Source organism: Hirundo rustica, chromosome 3, assembly GCF_015227805.2.
Source record: "Hirundo rustica isolate bHirRus1 chromosome 3, bHirRus1.pri.v3, whole genome shotgun sequence".
NCBI classification, from domain to species: Eukaryota; Metazoa; Chordata; class Aves; order Passeriformes; family Hirundinidae; genus Hirundo; species Hirundo rustica.
This window is the reverse complement of record NC_053452.1, coordinates 76,161,263-76,180,361: the sequence shown is the minus strand read 5'-3', so window position 1 is coordinate 76,180,361 and position 19,099 is coordinate 76,161,263. Positions and strand designations below refer to the sequence as shown.

Here is a 19,099-nt window from a genome sequence, read left to right as displayed (position 1 = left end):
TCTTTCTTAGGTCATCAAATATTATCAAAACTGATATGCAGTGAAAGAAATAGTACCCAGACAGTAATGCTTTAGGCAAGATTAAAAAACCAAAAAAATTACTTTAAAAGTCGCTAGTGCTAAGCTATTTTGAAAAGGCAGAATCAGTGACAGAATTTGAAAAATCTTCTTGATAAGCTCCCTGTACAGTAGAGATCAGACCAGCTGCCCAAAAACTGTCAAAAGGCAGGGGTATAGCCCAAAGTTCTATATAAGCACAAACAAAACAAGTAAACACAGTCAGTCTGAACCGAGGAGAGAGAAATGCAATATCAAGTCTGAATTAGTGCCTTTGCCAATTATGTGTGCTTGTATAAAATTAAACAAATAAATTTGTAGGTTCGGGATGGTGAAGGATGGTGAGATACAGGTATTGGTTCTGATGAACTGTGCAGTAATAAACCACATTGTGTGGAGAAAAGGAGCTTAATCTGTTGTCCTAAAAGATGAAAATATTCAGGAATTCTATAGGATTTCATAAAATTGCTGCATCAGTGGATATGCAAAACAAACTGCTGCCAGGACTGACTTCAAACCCCTTTAAAACCCACAAAAAGAATCAAGCAAACCACATTAAGAGTAGCCGTTAAAAACTCTGGAAAGAGATAAGTTTATTAAGATCATTGCTAGCAAAATTAAAATGTTTTCTGAGATCTGATGTAGTTTTTGAGCAAAGCAGGAGAAGCCCACACTGTAGGAACTGAAGAAGAAAAAAAATATGGAGCCTGGAACTTTTCAGAAGACTAAAGAAAAAAAATTAAAAAAGAAAAGGCTGCTGAGTAGAAATTCTACTCAAAGGCTTTTATACTTTGAATATGAATAAAGAACTCACACATATAAGAAGACACTTTGCATGGTCTCCAAAGTCCTGTTTCTTTATTTTCATGTAACTGCCAAAGGATTAAGTTGTAAGCTGGAGTATTAACAGGGACAGATCTGCAGAACAATGTTTGTCTAACATTGGGGTGAATTAAGGCTCCTGCACAAAAATACCAGTGCTCTACCTCCACATGAGCACCAGGCACAGGGCAGCTACCCGAGAGGGACCTCATCACACATTTCACCTGCACTTTAGGTTAATCAAGGTGAGGTCTTTTACACATAAAAGAGAAGGAAGTATTTTTGAATATGAAATGAAGCATTTTGAAAAAAATATATTGGAACCTTGTAAATAAAAACTATTAATAAAATACAAAAGCCTCATATTGAAACAGGAAAAAATAACTCACAAATTCTTCTCTTTCCTCCACAAAAGTGTTTATCAAATTAAAGAATTACTTTTTTCTAGAAGCAGTGTTTGTCTAAAATAAAATATTTGGTCAAACAAGATCATCTAGCAGAGTTGGAAAGCACACGGACAATGAGCAGACTGATGAATAGTACAAAAGTGAGATCTGGAAGTCAGTATCTGGCAGATAAAACAGGAAATAAGGGTACACAACACTCATGACTTCAAAACCTACTCAGCTGGTTTCATCTGAAGACTGCATCTGTCTGTGCAGGCTCCAGAGAAACTGGCTCTACAACTGAAATACCAAATTAGCAAACAGACACTCACACTCCGTGCTAATACCATTGTCCAGATGGCCCTACATGTACACAGCTTCTGAAAATACCTACAGAGCAATAAAGCAAAACATACTGTGCAGAGCATTACATAACCATAGTCACTTCCACATGACATGCCTTCGATCACGATGAACTGCATTTAAAAAAAATAAATTCAAGTGATGTTTACAATGCCACTGCTGCATTGTTTCACAATACAATCCTGCAAAGTAGTGAGTTAAGACTACAATCAAAATGAAGACTGAGAGAAGGCAAAACGGTAAGCAAAAGACACAAAGATTTACAAGGAAAACTTGTCAACTTATTTATTTTCAAAACACAATCTTTTCTCTTTCTCACCAGCAGAAATTAATCTCTTTCTACAGCGTCAACAAGCCTTACAGAGTTTCAAGAGTGACAGGGTAACTGAGGGAAGAGTAGGAGGAATAATGGGGAAGAAGGCTTTAGTCATGTAATCATAAGCAGCAGGAATCTGATTTATTGAAACATATTCTCCAAGTATTAAGACAAACCAGTGGCAGAATACACCAAGGATTTTCTTTTGTTCCTAAGAGCAACCAAAAAAAGGGCATCTATAACTATCTACAGTTTACAGTTTTAAATCAAGGACAATTTAAAATATTTGTTTGCTCTGTCATCTTAACAATTGTCCCACTACATATTATGCTGACTTGATGCACTGTTTGAGAAATCTGTCACATTGGAGATCCATGTAACCAGCAGGCTGGCTAAAGGTTTTCCATATGCAGTGATGAGACCAGGAGCTCTGGAGTGTACCACAGCATAGCTGCCTGCAATGAGGAAAGGCAAAGGGGTGGCAATTTTCCTTCCACTTCTATAAGAAGAAAAAAAAAACTTCTCTTACTGCTTTGGTGAATTCAGTCAATGCTTGTTCTGACTAGGAAAAAAGAAAACATCCTCTGCAATATTAATCTTTTCCTGAAGAATCATTTGTGTGCTGATAATAGAGCTGAGACATTTACCTGGAGATAAAGAGGCAGGTTTTCCTGAATGGCAGACAGCAAAGCCACAGGCAGCTCCTTGTCCTGCTGGAGCACAGAGTGTGGCAGCAGCAAGCAATCCACAATGCGGAACAAAAGTTGCTGTGCCTTGGAAGTAGCCAGTATTGGTGCACAGAACTTTACCAGACACCCTGTTGAAAAAAAATTCAAAAAATCCTAAACCAATGTACAGTTAGGAAAAAGAATATTAAGAAAGCCTAAAGAAGCAAATACGTTAATGTAGACAATCTGAGAGTAGCAGGAGGAACTGAATTGTCTCATTCCTATGTACTCATTCCATGGCATCCTGTTACAAAATCCCAGTCAAAATAACTCAGAAGTCCATATACAGTTCATCAAAATAAAATACTAAATTGACTCTACACATTACCGTTAGAAGCTTTTAGGCAAGAGAAGATGCTTTAGGAAAAGTACAACAATAGTAAAGAAAGGATGAGTCTCTTAGATCCCTGCAGAAAACTTGATCCATAACCCTACTGCAATCAGCACACATTCACTTAAACATTTACCTTGCTGTGTGCATTCATCCCTTTTCCAGAGAGATGCTGCCTTTGCCTTCCCTTCACATTTGTCTAACACCACTGTGGCAACACCACATCAGCAACTACTCACACAGAAATTTAATGTTAGCAAAACATTAAATATCCTTCAAATTGCATTTAATTCCAGCAGATTAAGAAGCTACCTCCATTAAACCAGCACAGCCTTGCCAGGTCTTTGTGGGCTCTTAGTTCACAAACTGAGAGCCTCAGAGAGCCTCATCTTTCTTGTTTCCAGCACAATAATGTATCACTTGCTCAGCTTTGAGCCAGTTTTAAGATTGTCCTTTTGACTTGGGGAAAAAAAAAAAAGGTGTTGATGTGAAAAAACCCAACTTTGAGAAACATCTTTATTGCAGGCGAGGTGTAATTTTCCTTGAAAAACTAATTCCATACTCAGAAGTGTTAATAATCAGAACACACATTAAATAAAACAAGATTCTTATGTAGACATTTTCAAATTTACATTTTATTAGAGGCAAGAAAAAGTTTGTTGGGTTGAAAATATGGGAATATCCCAAGGAAACATGTTTAAGACTTTGAAAATAATGGAAAATCAAAAGTAGGCTGTTAGAAGATATTATTAATCTATAAAAGTCATTCATTATCATCTCTAAAAACAACGCAAAACAACATTAATCTTGTGGAGTGAAAGAAAACACAATGATCAATCATAGAGAAAGAGAATGATCACCTAACAATACTTCTAATAATGTTGTCTAAGCTTCCTGCTTTGAAAGAAACATGGTCATTCCAGCTAAAAGTACTCCTTCTATTATCACTGCTGTGATGTATGGGACAGTACAAGACACAATCTGACTACAGACAGGAGGTGTTTAGATTCGTTAAGTTTTGTGCTTTGTCCGTATAATTTACCAAGCCCACAGAATGTGAAGCAGTGATCGAAATACACTTGAATATTTTTTTTCTTTTAAACCTTCTTTATGTTTTCTTAAATAAAAAGAAAGGACATTTTCTTGCACACAACAGCATGACTGAAGATTAATTGTTTCCTACTGCAAAGAACAAAAAGGACAATACCAATCTAAAAAGAAAAATACTAATCTAAAATTACTTTCCAAGGCCCCAACCCACATCGAAAAATGTTTAATTTAATATACATCTTGTGTATCAAAGTATGCTGATCTCACAGTATAAAAATTAAATATTTTACAAAACTAATTCCAGTACATTTGATGCACCTTCTGCATCTTGGTCATGCTTTCCCTGTGCTCCTTAGAATCACAATGTAAACTCTGTATGCATGCAAATCATTATCTCTGTTTTAAGATACATAAGGTTTACTCTGCTGTTAAAGGTAAGTGGGTCAGACTGGCACATTCATTGATAATTAAAGCACTCTTGCTACCCTATCAGTGGTTCCACACTTAATGAATAAATGCTGGAATTGCATTTTAGTAAAGAACGGAATGCATGTCAGAGAAGCAGTTGCAAAAGAGAAGTGAAATACACACCTAAGCCAATTCGGCCACTAACATGACTCCACTACATACCATGTAGCTTGTCATAATACTGCTTATCACAGGATATCCTCAGTTGAAAGAGACCCACAAGGATTTCCAAGTCTAACTCCCAGCCCTGCACAGGACACCCACCAAAAGTCACACCATGTGTCCGAGAGCATTTCCAAACGCTTCTTGAACTCTGCCAAGCTGGTGCTGTGACCACTTCCCTGGGGAGCCTGTTCCAATGCCCAGCCAGTCTCTGGGTGAAAAACCTTTTGCTAAACTCCGTAAACCCATAGTTTTAAACTCTACCTTACCCCTCCACATTGGCCCTAACAAAATCTGCCTACAGTTTGCTGAATTCTTTGACTCCTTGGCTGCACTTCCATTTCTACCTTAACTGTACAATGATTGAAAAAAGCCATTCAAATAAGTAATTACTAGAGTTTTTTCTTTGGTGACTCAGGTTATGCCCCACAGCATGCACACCTAACACCAAAGCAGCATGTTGTGTCAATCCACATGGCTCAAAATTTACAATTCTTTCAGAAGGGTGTTCACCTACTTTTATGGTCTACAAGAAGAACTCAAGTGCTCATCACTTCTGTTTAAAATGAATGGGCAGAAGACCTCATACAAAAAGATGTCATAGCCCTCTATTGGAAGAGCAGATCCACTGTGGGTATAAATTGCTGTAACTTCAGGAACTGCTATGACTTGAAACAATCCTCTCTATATCTAAATAGCCAGATACCAACTCTTGTCACTGTTTCTGTTTGTTTAGGTAAAACAGGTGGTTTTCAGTAATGAAAGACATGAAAAACATCCTTCTTCCTTTTGAAAATACTGATATGCAGGTGCAATTAAAAAAAACAAAAAAAAAAAAAAAACCACAAACACCCCCCCAACCCCCCCCCCCCCCACACACACACAAATAAAAACCTCAAGATGGTTAGACATCAGGATCTAGAGAAAATCTGGAAAAAAAAAAAAATCTAACTGTAGCATCTTGGTGACTTTCTTTTTTCAAACACTAAATAGTGTAGAGAAAAACAATATATGGATAGTTTAGAGGGAAAAAAAGTATTAGAAGTTTATTTTACTAATTCTTTAAAATTATTTCCTAAAAGAAAAGAGGTGTAAAATCATTACCTATGATCCAATATGTAAGCTGCAGACCTTCTGGAGGCCCTTTCGCCTTCAGATACGGTTTTACATACTTTAACACATCACCCAAATACTCCAGAGTCTTTGCTACCATGGCAGATTTCTCAGGGAGTGTCTGAAGACCACTGTAAGTTCTACCAATGGCCTGAGAAAACAAAAACATTGAAACAAATCAGCTTACTAAGTCTCTCGTGAGACTTTTGTGCATAATTTCTTTTTCAGCACCCTAAATCTGAGTCTCTTTTCACTAAAATTGTCCTATGAAACTAACACAGGGTAGATGTACAGTACCTTAATGAACTGGACAAGAGCATTTTTTGGGTCTTGCTTGAAAACTGACTGTCCAACATTAGCCTTTAAAAAAATGTTTTCTACTTCTGGGAGTTTAAAAATCAGTCTTGTCATTTCAGTCAGCTGCTCCATGTAGGCTTTTCCTGATTATAAGAAGAGAGCACATCAGTAAATACAGGATACAGTTATGCTTTTAGATTTAATTTAGTCCCAAAACGATAAAGTGAAACATTACTTTAAAATATCTAAACCACAAGTATTTCGCAACCAACTGCATCTCTCCAGACAAATAATACAAGTCCAAACCAGTTATTTTTCTGATATAATTTGTAAGAAAATAAAAGAGTTTTAAGTATAGATAAGCAAAATGATGGATTTCTTTTTTTTCTAGAAATCTGAAAAATGTGTATGAGAAATAGTGACTGGAAGACATGTTCTACAGATAATGAGAACTGCAGTGGTTTTAGAAGAAGGGATGAAGTATTGCTCTAAGAAAGCAAAATATCCAGTGTAAAAAGGGGGAAAATTAATTGCAGCTAGATTCCCCTACCCCTCCCTTTATTTTTTCTTTTAGGCCATTCACAGCATGATTTCTGACTATTTACTTCAGATTTTCACTTTTTTTAGAGCAGTTTCTCCATAGGGGAAAAATAACTTGTCTCCTTGGGAGCAAGTTTTTATTCTTTGCTTCCAAGGAAACAAGCTCTTTTATCTTTGTTTGTGATAAATTTGTCATATGCAGAGCAGGCAAACTATCAATAAGTAGCACAAGCAGTGTAAAGAAACACATTTTGTAATTAGGTAAAAGTAAAGGAATACAAACAAAAATACATTTTGCAATTAGCTGAAAATGTTTGCCAGCTTTGCAATATAGCCCCGTTACTGCAAACATGAGGGAAATGTGAGCACTTACCAACTGTTCTCTCAGCATCTGTCTTGGCCAAGGCGCCACTTGGTTGATCGAGGAACATTTGCAAAACGCAGCGAAACCACGAGCGTACTGTCAAAGCTTCGTAGGATGTATAGCCCATGCTAGAAAAAGCTTCACACAGTGAACTGCATAGGTGGAAGAGGAAGAAAAAAGGTAGAGAGAGCTAATAAAAGTAGGCAGAAAGGTGACAGTGTGTCTCATTTGGCTGTAGGTGCACATATACATATGTTTTGGCCACAAAAAATGGAGGAAAATTCACACAATGGGAAATGCCTTACTGTAACAATGGATGATTTGAATGTATATCTAAACTTACAATGTACATTGCTGGAAACAGTTTATCTGAATCAGCTTGGAACTTCATATTGACACTGCTCACGCTGCTCCAGCCCTTCACATAAAGCCAGCCCAGGTGTACCACACTACTCTAAAGTATGCTTAGTTCTGACTACATTAAAGATGGAGCAGAGAAGGTCTGCTTTAGCCAATAAAGATATGCCATATCCAAAACAGATCCAAAAGGGAAACATAAAAGGACATCTTGGAGATGACAAAGGAAACTGCTGTACTTGGCAGTACACTTACAGACATATTCATATAGGTATGTATACACACACAAGTATATCCATTCTCAAACAAACTTGCTATATATACTTTCAAACACTTGCTACCATTCTACCAGTCAGGTCAGACCAGAATCACTCAGTTCACAGTCTGCATACTGTTCTGTATTTCCAAAGTTTTATTAGTCTCACTACCATGAGTAGTTGCTGCAGTCATTTTTCCCAAACATATCAACCTTGTGTCATTAATTCTGGTGAAACTCCTTGCTAAAAGACAGCAGGTGTGTGCTGCACTCTGTTCCCAATTACTATCAAATGATGTGCATGTGTGCTTCAGGTCAGGGATATTTCTTCAAAATAGTTACACTTTTTATTTGAGAGACTTCCTCCCTGATCATTCCTACCTACTTCAACTTTAATGAAAAATGCTTGTACTCTTTCTTGATATGTGTACATGTAAATCTACTTATTTTCTACTGAATTTTTTACTCATGTTTGCAACAGAATGTCAACAAAGGTCCAGATTGAAAACTGGATTCTATTTCTCACTAAACAACATTAATGAAGCTGAGGGGTTTTTCTGCTTAGTTTCCTTAAAGCCAGTGATATCTGTATATTTTGTCTGAACATCCCTGCTGAAGTGCTATTGGCAAAATAAGTAAGGAGACCAAATGAAAGCAAATAAAATTTAAAAAAATTAACACTGAATTCCAGGACTGAAAGAGAACAAATAGGCTGCCTATGGACTTAATGCTCCTTGCAGTAACATGTAAAGAAGTTCAGTCTTATGTAATCTTGATATACATAGCTAGTCTACTTGGTCCCAAAGGCTCACAAAACCACTTTCTGTTGTCATCTCACTCTTGTTTCTCTTGCTTGCTGGTAGGTGGGCCACTGAGGCATCTTTCTAAAACTGGAAAGGAATATGCTCCTAATCCTTAGAAAGGAAAGAACACGAAGCATGGCAAATGGTCCTTTTGAAACAGTGAGCTTATTCACATGCTCAAAGTTAGTTTATACAGGTTGTGTGGTGGTGTGAGAATTGTTTTTATTAAGTTATTAAGTTATTTTTGTAAGATTTTTAAGTTATTTTATAATGGTTGAGTCCACTGTATACCCTGTATACCCCTGTGTTCTGCATTGGTTTTCCCTTCTGCATTGGTTGTTTTGTCTACTGTAAAACCAGACGTTTTCTGTCATTCATCCCTTCCCTGCACCTGTCACTGTCAATCCCCCCCCCCCCCCCCCCCCCCGCTCCTCGTGGTTGCCCTGTCACTCGGAGACCCTTCCCTGGCTTCTAGAAAACTCTAGGAAGGGTGCCGAGTGATAGGCTGGGGCCCTGGAGACCCTCTCCCATCATTTTGTGGTTGGTCCCCAGTTCCATGATTCACACCCCCGGTTAACCCCCCGATTCCTGTGACTGGCTGACCGGTTGTCACCACCCCCGTTTCCACCCCCCCTTAAAAACTGCCGCGCGCCTGCCCTCAGGGTCTCTCCTGGGCAGCAGGTGCAGCGTGCAGAGCACCGCGCTCCCTCTGCCTCAATAAACCTACGTTACATCCTGCTCGGGAGAGTCCGCCTTTCATTCAGCTGCCGAGGTCGCTTACGTCATCTCCGTGCCCGTCGCTGACGGTGGGATCAAGTTCCCATAGGGAGGAAGCGGCGCGCTTCGTCAGCCGCTCCGAATTTACCACGTTGCCACAGTGAAACTCTGAGCTAGCCTGTGGTCGCGTGGGTCAGCGCGAATTGGACACTGTGACAAGGTTGTAACACTAACATGTGCTACACAGCATGGATATGGAGAGGAAAGTTTAGGTTCTGCTGCAGGAGAATTTCCAAAGCTTGTGTATATGCTGCCAAGAGCTTGCAGGGTATAACAGTGTTGGAAACAAAAGAATCTTTTACTTTTTAACTGAGAATGCTTGATGTGAAAATTATCAGAGCACAGTAACCATGTGTTGAGGGTTAAGTTTACTGTAGAATTTTTTCCCCCTCCCAAGTTGCTAGGAGACTAAGTGCTGAGTGCTTAACCTGGACAAAAGAACTGATAACTTAGTTTTGGGGGAGGGAGAAAAGCTCCCGGAGAGAGCTGAGGGTGGAGGGGTCTCGCGGCTCTCTTCTTCTGGGGGGAGAACCGATCGGGCCACTGCTGGCTGCCTGGAGTCCACGGGTAACGGAGGGGTCTGGTCCTGGGAATTCTACCATCTGTTGGAGTGCCCAGGAATTCAGAGTTTTCTTCGCTGTCCTGCTGGATTTTGGGTCAGCCCGAGTCCAGCCACTGCGGCTTCTCCGGCACTGCCACCTCTGCCTGCCGAGGACACCCCCTGCCTGCGGAGGACAGCCCACCGTGCCCGGCTTCCAGCCATCAGCGCCGGAGCTTCCACCGTTTGCCCTCGGGGTTCTTGGTTCTGTTCTACTATTGTTATAATTGCTGTTGTTTTTTTGTCTGTCCTGTTATATTTACTAGTAAAAGACTGTTATTCCTTTTCCCCATAGCTCTGACTGAAAAGTTTTGGGGTTTTTTTTTTTAATCTTCCAAAATACAATAACACGGAGAGAAGGATTTGAATTCCTCATTTCCTGGAGAGGCCTGCCTCTCCTTAGCAGACACCTGTCTTTTCAAACCAAGGCACCATGAAGTCTTAAGATCCCAGCACTTAGATACTTTGATAACTTTTGCTATAAAACTATATAAGGTAAATAAGTACATGAATCACGCTACCAAAAAAAAGTGCTTTTAAGACAACAGTGATACTTACATATTCTGCTAAAAATATCTTACCTTAGGCGTTCACTGTCCTTTCACAAGGAAGCTGAGCTAGGATAACAATGTACCTCTTGTACAACATTGTTAACAATGTGTCAGGTGCTTAATGAAATTGGTAACAAATACATAAGTAATTGCTTTCAAACACCTACCTGAGTAACAAGAATTGGTAATTAACCTTAAGACCTAAATAATACCAAAATTCAAGTTTAGGAATTCAATTTTTTTTCCTTGATCTCAGCCAAAGAGCAAGAAAATTCAAAATTAAAAAATTCAAATTATAAAAGGAATTTATGTGCCTCTTATTTCATTCAGCACATGCTAGATATCCGAAACCTTGAATGAAACTCACCCTATAAAAATCATAAAAGAGGAATATAGCAGAGGACTGAACACTCCTTTCCCAAGTTCTAAATTGACACACAAGGAACTAAATTCAACCTTTTCTAACACCTCCCTGCAAGAAGGCCATAGCCTTATCTTTGTCAACCACACTTAAATAATCTTTACCATATCCCGATCTACAGTTACTGTCCTTAGTACATTATGTACCCTAAAAATGTGCAACATTTTTCACTTTCAAATACAGTGCAACACAGAAACATTCCCTCTTTCTGTCTCATTTCTCACCTCCCCTGCTTCCAAAACCTGATTCAGAAACGGGCAAGGCGGGCAAAAAAAAGCACACAACAAAAACAACCACCACTCATCCATCTTAGGTTCACAGAGGCTTCGTAAGTAAGCTAATGTTTCTCAGGTATATAAAAATTTGACTGGATTGTCCTGGGTATTCTGCACTAGCTGACCCTCTTTGAGAAGATGTAAACAATCTGGACCATTTTAATGAAACACTACAGTCTGAAACAAGATTTTTGACAAGTCTAATGAAGAATCAAAAGGTGCTGGAAAAATAAATAGTCAAAAATTTTCACCTGTTTTGAATTAGATGACTTAGATATCTTGACACCAGCTGAGGCCACACCATGTCATCCCATCCAAACAGTCTCATCATTGACAGAACAGGCTGTGGCTGCAGGTCTGATAGGGCTTTGCTGGGTATATCCAAAGCTAAGAGAGTAAAACCTGTTTTTAAAGAGGGAAAAACATGGCACCATTTTAATAATTTCTCAGTATAATCGCCGTTCCACACAAAGCACTGAAAATTAGTTACAATTACTAACGTGCAGTCTGGAAACACCAGAAATCTCAATTAAAACTGGGCAACTGTTTTAAGAATTATTGCTTGTACTCATGTTAAAAATGTAGTCTCCATCCCAAGCAGTTTGTAAATCATCAAGACACATAGGCGACAAAGGAGGAAAAATGGATCCTAACATATGCAATTTTAAATAGATTCGCAAAACCATAGTTTATAAATCCTGAAGGCATAGTTTTACCACCTCTGCAATGTCTTAAAACCTGCTTTTTCATCTTCTTGACTTCCCTTCCTTACCCCTATCTACTATGTCTTGCCCAGTACACTTAAGTATTACTGTGCTTTACAGGGTTGAGTTTTATTTATTTGTTTTGTTGTTTCTACACACTTCTCACAGTGAAAAACTGTATCTGGAAAGAATTCACTCAGTAAAAGCTGGTACCTCTCTGTTTTTAGAAGACATTCATATATCAAAAGTAACTATATAAATAAAGCACTACAGAAAAAAATACTCTTGAAAAGGATCTCTATGTAACTGCTGCAGATCTAGAAACTGGGGCAGTACTTAGTGCAGAATTTTGTTAATGAAGCATAACCTTTTTCTGTTTCTTTTATGTCTACTGTAGAATCTGCATCCAACACTAGAAGAATAAAAGATATAATGCATTCCTAATACTGCAATGACAAGTTCATTAAAACTCAGAAATTAGATATAATCTTAAATGCTGAGCAGTTATTGGTTTATAGGAAATGAAAAGCATCAAATGAGTCAGGAAAACTGACTTTGGAAGGCAATGAAAAAGGGGCTCATTAGCTCCCAAATTCTCCAACTCAAATAAATATAAACCTGCATGCACTGAAAAACTGACTTTGAATTGGACAGAAAAGGCTAGTTTACAGAAACAATAAAATTGTTTTAATTAACAGCACAGGGATAGGCTATCTTAAGCCATGAAGGACTTCCCGTTTCCTTATGTGCCTCAGAAGAAACAATAAGGTCAGAGTCCTCACTCTGCTTTAGATGAGGAAACAATTTGTGCCAGCCGTCTTCCAGATTATCACCTCGTTTCTGCAGCATCAGCCATAACAGAGGTTGGGGAGAAATGGGAGGCAGGAGAGTGCTGTGAGGCCTGGGCTGTTTGCCTGGCAGGGGGAGCAGGAGAGCTGTGACAGCTGCTCTCTCTCTCCTCTGGGCTGTAACCTCAAGGCGAGAAGCTCAAACAGCGTGGGAAAGGTTTGCCTGTCTCTGTAGTGCTACCTAACACATCTCTATAAAGCAGGTCACAACTGCACTCCCGTCCTTCTCAGAGGAGTTTATAATAGCTTGCTGCTCTTGCTATTTCACTGTGCTAATATAAAATAAAAATCTATGTCACTGTAGGAAATGAATGAAAGTTTTGACATTAACAACCTCCTCCTTTGATTTGTATTGCTGTTTCTCACACATGTTTCAGCAGTGTGAGACCACTACTGTTGCACACTGCCTCTTTCATTAATGCTGTCTCCTAACTACCACAGAGCTGCTTCAAATGAAGGTCTTTTTGCTTTTCTATTACCAACTCAGTACTCCTGAGCTTGTAACTTTATCTAATTCATATCATGATGGGAAAAAATATTTTATGTTTCACTCCTCTGAATTTTAGTTAACTGGATACAAGATTTCATTGTAACTACAGAATGCTACTGATGTGAAAGATCAAACTGGGATATCTTTCTATTCACTGCCAAGCTGACTCGTTGCATGTGGAGTTCACACATATATGGAATGCTGTACTTCAAGATTAAAAGCCTTCAGTGTAAAGCAAGACAAATAATTACAATGAATTATGAAATAGCTTTATGACCAAGAACATAAGGATTTGGCAAAAAGCAACAATGAACCTTTCAAAAATTGCTTTCAAATGAAAAATACTTTAAAAAAATTAGTTTGAATCTCAGCCATAATGAACAATTAAAAACAAATCAACTTCTACAAAAACAAGTAAATTCTGAATATAGTGAAAAACAGTATTCTTATTTATACTGTATAACTTATAATTACAATCATAGATTATAATCTGTGACTAGTAGTGAAAAAGAAGTTAGGTTTGGATAGCTTCAAACCCCTTTGGCATTATCAGTGTGTTTGTACCCTGTTAAGGATATTCGACACTACAATATTTCTTTTAGTCAAAACATTTAGCACGGTTTCTGCTTTTTGCATTTGTACATATTTAAGTTACTACATGGAAGGAGAAATATCCCAAAGTAGAAACTCCTTGAAAGATTGTGACCCAGAGAATAGCAGCAAATCCAGTAGGTCACAGGCAGGGTCAGCGCTAACCTGCAGCTGTATCAGCAAGCTGTGGGGACGGCAGCGTCTGTGACATTCTCTGGCTCTTCAAGAAGGGAAAGAAATTTCTCCAGAGAGCACTGGCGACAGCAAGGTGGTGCTCTTTAGCCACTAATGGAAGCTGTGCGTCTGGGGCTGCGTTTCCCAGTTGAAGTCGCTGGTGTACACGCTCCTGCACGCTCCTAGGGAGAAACAAAAACAATGTTTACGTTGAATAAGTGAAAAATTCACATCTTTTTAAAACACATTTACGACTACTTCAAACCGTAGAGCCTGAGAACTGAAGGATCATTTTGAGCAATTAAAACCTTTATGCAAAGACATTATGCATACCAGTTATTTGATGGATGAATGATGGCATATTAAGCACCATAAAGTTAATGTTAATTACTAATGTCAACCATTAATTATATGCTTTTTAATATGTCAGATCAAAATGATAAATTGGCAGCTTTAAAATTAATATCTGCATTTTGCAACTGTTAGCATGACAAGGAAGTCTGCTTCCAATCCAAGGCCAGGTGCTTCTTTAAAATTTTTGCCACTAGGATTTTTAGGATAGAGTTGTGTACAGTGAATAATGGCAAACGATTTTGATCAATTATACAGCTTCCTTCTGAAATCTACTTCTCACTTGTAAAATCTCACTAGGTACGAGTTTAGATAAAAGATTAATTTTATCCTGATGCACTGCAGACAATTAGGTTTGACAGCAATGCCCACAGCTTTGTTAGTACAGTAAAGACAAAAGTTACCACTACACATAACTCCCATCTCTTCCTCAGACAATGTGGCATGAATTCAATAACACACTCAATTTTCTTTGATTCTTCTAGTACCATTCCTGCTACTTAATCTAATTTGGAAGTTGTGACTTTCTAGTGGTTTAATAGAGATATGTCTGCAGGGAATCAATGTTCTCTGAGAAATGGGGGGGGGGAGAACATTAATAAATTTGTCTGGTAGAGCAGGATAGGAGGCATTACAGTACCGGGCTGATCAACTAAATAACACGCTTATTAAAAACAATCTGTAGGAACGCACTATCATTCCTGTTCCTATTTATCTTCTGGTCAACCCAATTGAGATTGTGCATTAAAGCACAGGCAGCATTATTACATTTGCTTTATTAAATTCTATAAACAGCACTGTAAAATCAGAGTCAAGATATTTGTAAGATAATGGCAAACCACAGAGGCATCGAGAACTGCCTTAACACTAACATTTCTAGACTACAATGTTTTTTTCTTAACTGCCATTCTCACAATAAACACTGTTTCACAAAAATCTTCCCCTAGATCTTTATTTTATGCTTACCCTAATTTGAAACACACCAAAACAAAAATAGAAAAAACTCCAGCTCCTAGTTCCCTTCTGGGAATGGAGGAAAATTATGAAAGAATTACACAACTCACAGCACTCATTAGGACATCTGAAATGGAATAATTTTAAATAAAGAGTAGGTTGGCTGCAAGGCCTTCCCATACTACAGTTGATATGAGAAGCGCATCTCATTATATCAAATTAGTATCCAAAAATTCTGCCCAACACATAATTTAAAACATAAAACATACTGGCTGTCAAAGGTAACGATACCTTTTGCCTGCCTGCAGGCATTCATTAGTTTCAATAGGACAGAGAGCATTGAGTACCAGCTACTTTTCAAATGGCTACATTTAACAGACAAGGAAAGGTATGCAGCATTAGGAGGAATCAAGGATTTCTTTGAGAGATGGCATGAGTCCAAGCACAGGAACAGAAGCCAGGAATTCTAAACCCAACATTTATTCCCTCTGTGGCTTCACATAAATCATACAGCCTTTGTTAGCCTCAGTTTCCCAGCCATGATATTTGGATAGTGAGACAGCTTACCCTTTAAGGATGCTGTGAAAACAATCAATGCTTAGAAACTGAGGATTATATTCAGTATGTCAGTTGGTATTCTTATTTACAAGGCATATTCTCCAAGTCAACATTAACTGAAATAGAAGCAAGATTAGCATAAAAAGTCAAGCAACACTTCTTTGGGAGCATCCCCTTATAAAAAAAAAAAAAAGGACAAAGAAAAAGGTGTAGAAATAGTGAGGTCTAGAGGTCAAATGATGAAAAGGTAAAAGCAAGTCTAAAGATAAAAGGTAAAAAATTATTTTTGCCTATAATAAAAAGAAAAAGTTTAACAGTAAAAACAAAAGGCTTTTCTGTTCTATTTGTTAGGATAGGAAAGCATGATGCCTCAATGCAGAGAATAAAACTTCTGGGACCAAATTCTGCCCTACTTAAACCCAGACTATGCTGTAAAATTGCACAAAGACCTTTTTCTCTCCTCTAAATTGCCTCTCCAAAGACGGGTGCCTTGCATCTCCTTTAGCCATCTATGCAAAGTAGAAGGGTGTACAGACTTCCAAAGTAAGGTAATATATCTCTGTGTCAGTGGAAGGGCAACGCGTACAAATCAGTATTTATGTTTATTCATAGTAACCTACACAAATGCTGGCAATAAGGTAAATGCTTGGAATCAATGGGGCATCAATATATGCTGCAGCTGATGTAGCCAGCTACTTCTACCAACTAGCACATTTTTTAACTCTACAAAAATATGAATAAATGCAATTTTACTTTTTATTCAGATTTCTACTTTTTTCTAACGCTAGACAAGCATACCACCAAACATCACTCAAATTCTAAAATTTTATACATTTAATTTTCTATTCCGTTAAGAATTCTGGAACCATCAGTTGCCTTATTACATTGGTAATAACATGGTGTGGTTTTTTTACTCCTTTTAAATAATTTCCTATTTCTTTAAAAAAAATGTGGTCTTTTTTTCATTTTGCCATCAGATCAAATAAACCCTGGATTTATTAAAGAAGGGAATGCTTGTGCTACCTGAATTAGGATTGTGCTGCATGTGTAGGGATAATAGTAGCATACAGGATTATTTTCTATATCCTACACCTAGGGTAAGGAATTGCAGCCATTTATCTGGGGGTAGATACTGTAATCAGAAAATATGCCCTTGCAAGCCTGCATTACTAAAACAGAGCCAAACTTTAGGTCAAGCCGGAAAAGTAAAACACAAAACTCATCAGCCTGCCTACATAATGGAAACTTGCAAGTTACTACTAGTCTATAATCTGCACTGGGTGCATAATAGCATTCAGATTTAATGCAATGTCATTTAATTTGATCTACAAGGGTTCATAAGTCCCCGACATGAGAAAAGACCTCTCTCCTACCAGCACTGCCAGGGGTACCACCCTCAGGGTCACACAGGCTATGAATACAGATACTGGTTTCTTCACGGACAGTATTCCCAGCTCCTTAGCTTCCAGTCCAAGGCAGCCCAGCCACAGCATCTACAAACCTCAGCTGCCCAGTACAGCCAAGATTAAGCTCAAGAAAGTCTTTTTAAAGGACCTGAACGACCTTTTGATGTTGAAACAAATAAATAATTAAAACCCACCACCTGAAGGAGTAACACTCTTGGATAAAACTAGGGAGATTGGGAAGAGATATATGAGTATTTCTAAAATGGTAAATGGTTTTGATGCATAGAATTTCAACTACAGTCATCAGTTATTTCCAGAAAAACTCAGGCAAAGTGAAAGGAAGCAAAGCACCACCACAATCAACACTCAAAGAGATGTAATAAGTGCTTTGTGCACTTTGCAAATCAATGGAACTTGCACAGTACTTATATTTTGAGCTTTCCCTTCTAAACATTCTCCCTGCTGTATATCATTAAGATTGCCAACACAGTTCATGGAATCATAGAATTGTTTCAGTTGGCAGGGACATTAAAGATGACCTATTTCCCACACCCCTCCATGGATGGGGACATATCTCACTAGACCAGGTTGCTCAAAGCCCCATCCAACATGGCCTTGAAAATTTGTGGAGCATCCACAACTTTTCTGGGCAACCTTTTCCAGTGTCTCACCACCCTCAGAGTCAAGAATTTCCTCCTAACAGATAACCAAAATTCCCCTTATTTTCAGTTTGTATCCATTACTCCTCATCTTATCACAACAGTTCCTAATGCAGAGTCCCTTTCTGGCTACTCTGTAGGTCCCTTCAGATACTGGAAGCTTGCCATGAGGCCTCCACACAACCTTCTCCAGGCTGAACAGCCTCAACTTTTTCAGCCTTTGTAGGGGAGGTGCTCCAGTCCTCTTGTCAACTTGATGGCCTCCTCTGTCCTTGCTCCAACATGTCCATATCTATCCTCTGCTCAGGTTCCCAGATGATGCCATGATTGACATGGTCAACCAGGGCTTGAGGAGGACCTGGGGGTAGAGCAGGGCACTGCCTCACCTTTAGCAAAGCCTGGCCTGTCCCTCCCAAACATAGACACTGGGATTCCAAGGTGTTTCAAGACATGAAACACCCAAGTCTCTGATAAGCAGTGCACTCAGCTTTCAGCAATTAAAGAACATTTAGCAATACTTATAAACCACTCATTCAATTTCACTTTCTTCAAATGCCATAAAACAGCAATAACTTCTTTAATAACTCTACTGATTTCTTCCTGTCATACCATCAGAACTGCTGTTTATGGTGACCAGGAGTGCAAGCAAGGTTTCAGCAGAAGCCACACGTATTTCCAGTAACTAAATCTAAGCAAGATTAAGCTAAAAACCTTCCTTGTGTGCCTTCCATATGCCTTTGAAAATCCAGTATGAGTATTTGACTACTTGAGTATTGTCATTTAATTACATGTTAGAGAAGATGGCAACTATAACACTTATTTCATTGATCCCTATGGATACCAACTCCCATGTTGACAAACTCACTGTTCAACTTCTACTTAGTAATTTGTTCATAGGCATTTATTAATTTTTTGTCTGTGCTTCAAATCTGCAGTTAACACTAAATACACGTAACATTTCTGAATCATAACCACTACCAGTACCATAAAACATCATACAAAGTGTAAAGGAAAACACACTTTCAGAGCGAGTTAAATACTTTCATACAGGATTTTTTTAAATATTAATAAAATGCTAGTTTCAGTCTGAACTGTAATACTGGCACTCAAAAAGGCAAAACCAAAATGGTTGCATCTAGGTTCAAGTCTGCTTTCAATGCAGTATCATAGCACTGTGCCAAGATACAAACAAAAAACTGTATGATCCTACCTCTTACAAACGCATATTCATGCAAAAGAAATGGATCTGGATTCACAGAAAAGGCACGTTAACTGCACGGTGGTGCAGCTTATAGAGTGGTGGCAAGTCACAGATATGGGTTTCAGGCA

The 19,099-nt window shown here is 38.4% G+C and overlaps 1 protein-coding gene across 5 annotated transcripts in view; it reads right to left on the bottom strand.

Moving 5' to 3' along the window:
- The window catches only part of MMS22L (MMS22 like, DNA repair protein), a 91,016-nt gene that overhangs the window by 12,324 nt on the left and 59,593 nt on the right, over positions 1-19,099 (bottom strand). For 3 of the 5 annotated variants that reach the window (XM_040060277.2, XM_040060276.1, XM_040060280.1), the window contains 6 exons: positions 13,834-14,024; positions 11,287-11,437; positions 7,007-7,149; positions 6,094-6,236; positions 5,788-5,947; positions 2,592-2,761 (listed from right to left, as the gene is read on the bottom strand). In XM_040060277.2, the coding sequence (XP_039916211.1) occupies positions 2,592-2,761; positions 5,788-5,947; positions 6,094-6,236; positions 7,007-7,149; positions 11,287-11,437; positions 13,834-14,024 (958 nt within the window). Of the gene's footprint in view, positions 1-1,901; positions 2,444-2,591; positions 2,762-5,787; positions 5,948-6,093; positions 6,237-7,006; positions 7,150-11,286; positions 11,438-13,833; positions 14,025-19,099 lie in introns of those variants that run through there. The other 2 variants (XM_040060283.2, XM_040060284.2) reach the window with 2 other exon arrangements.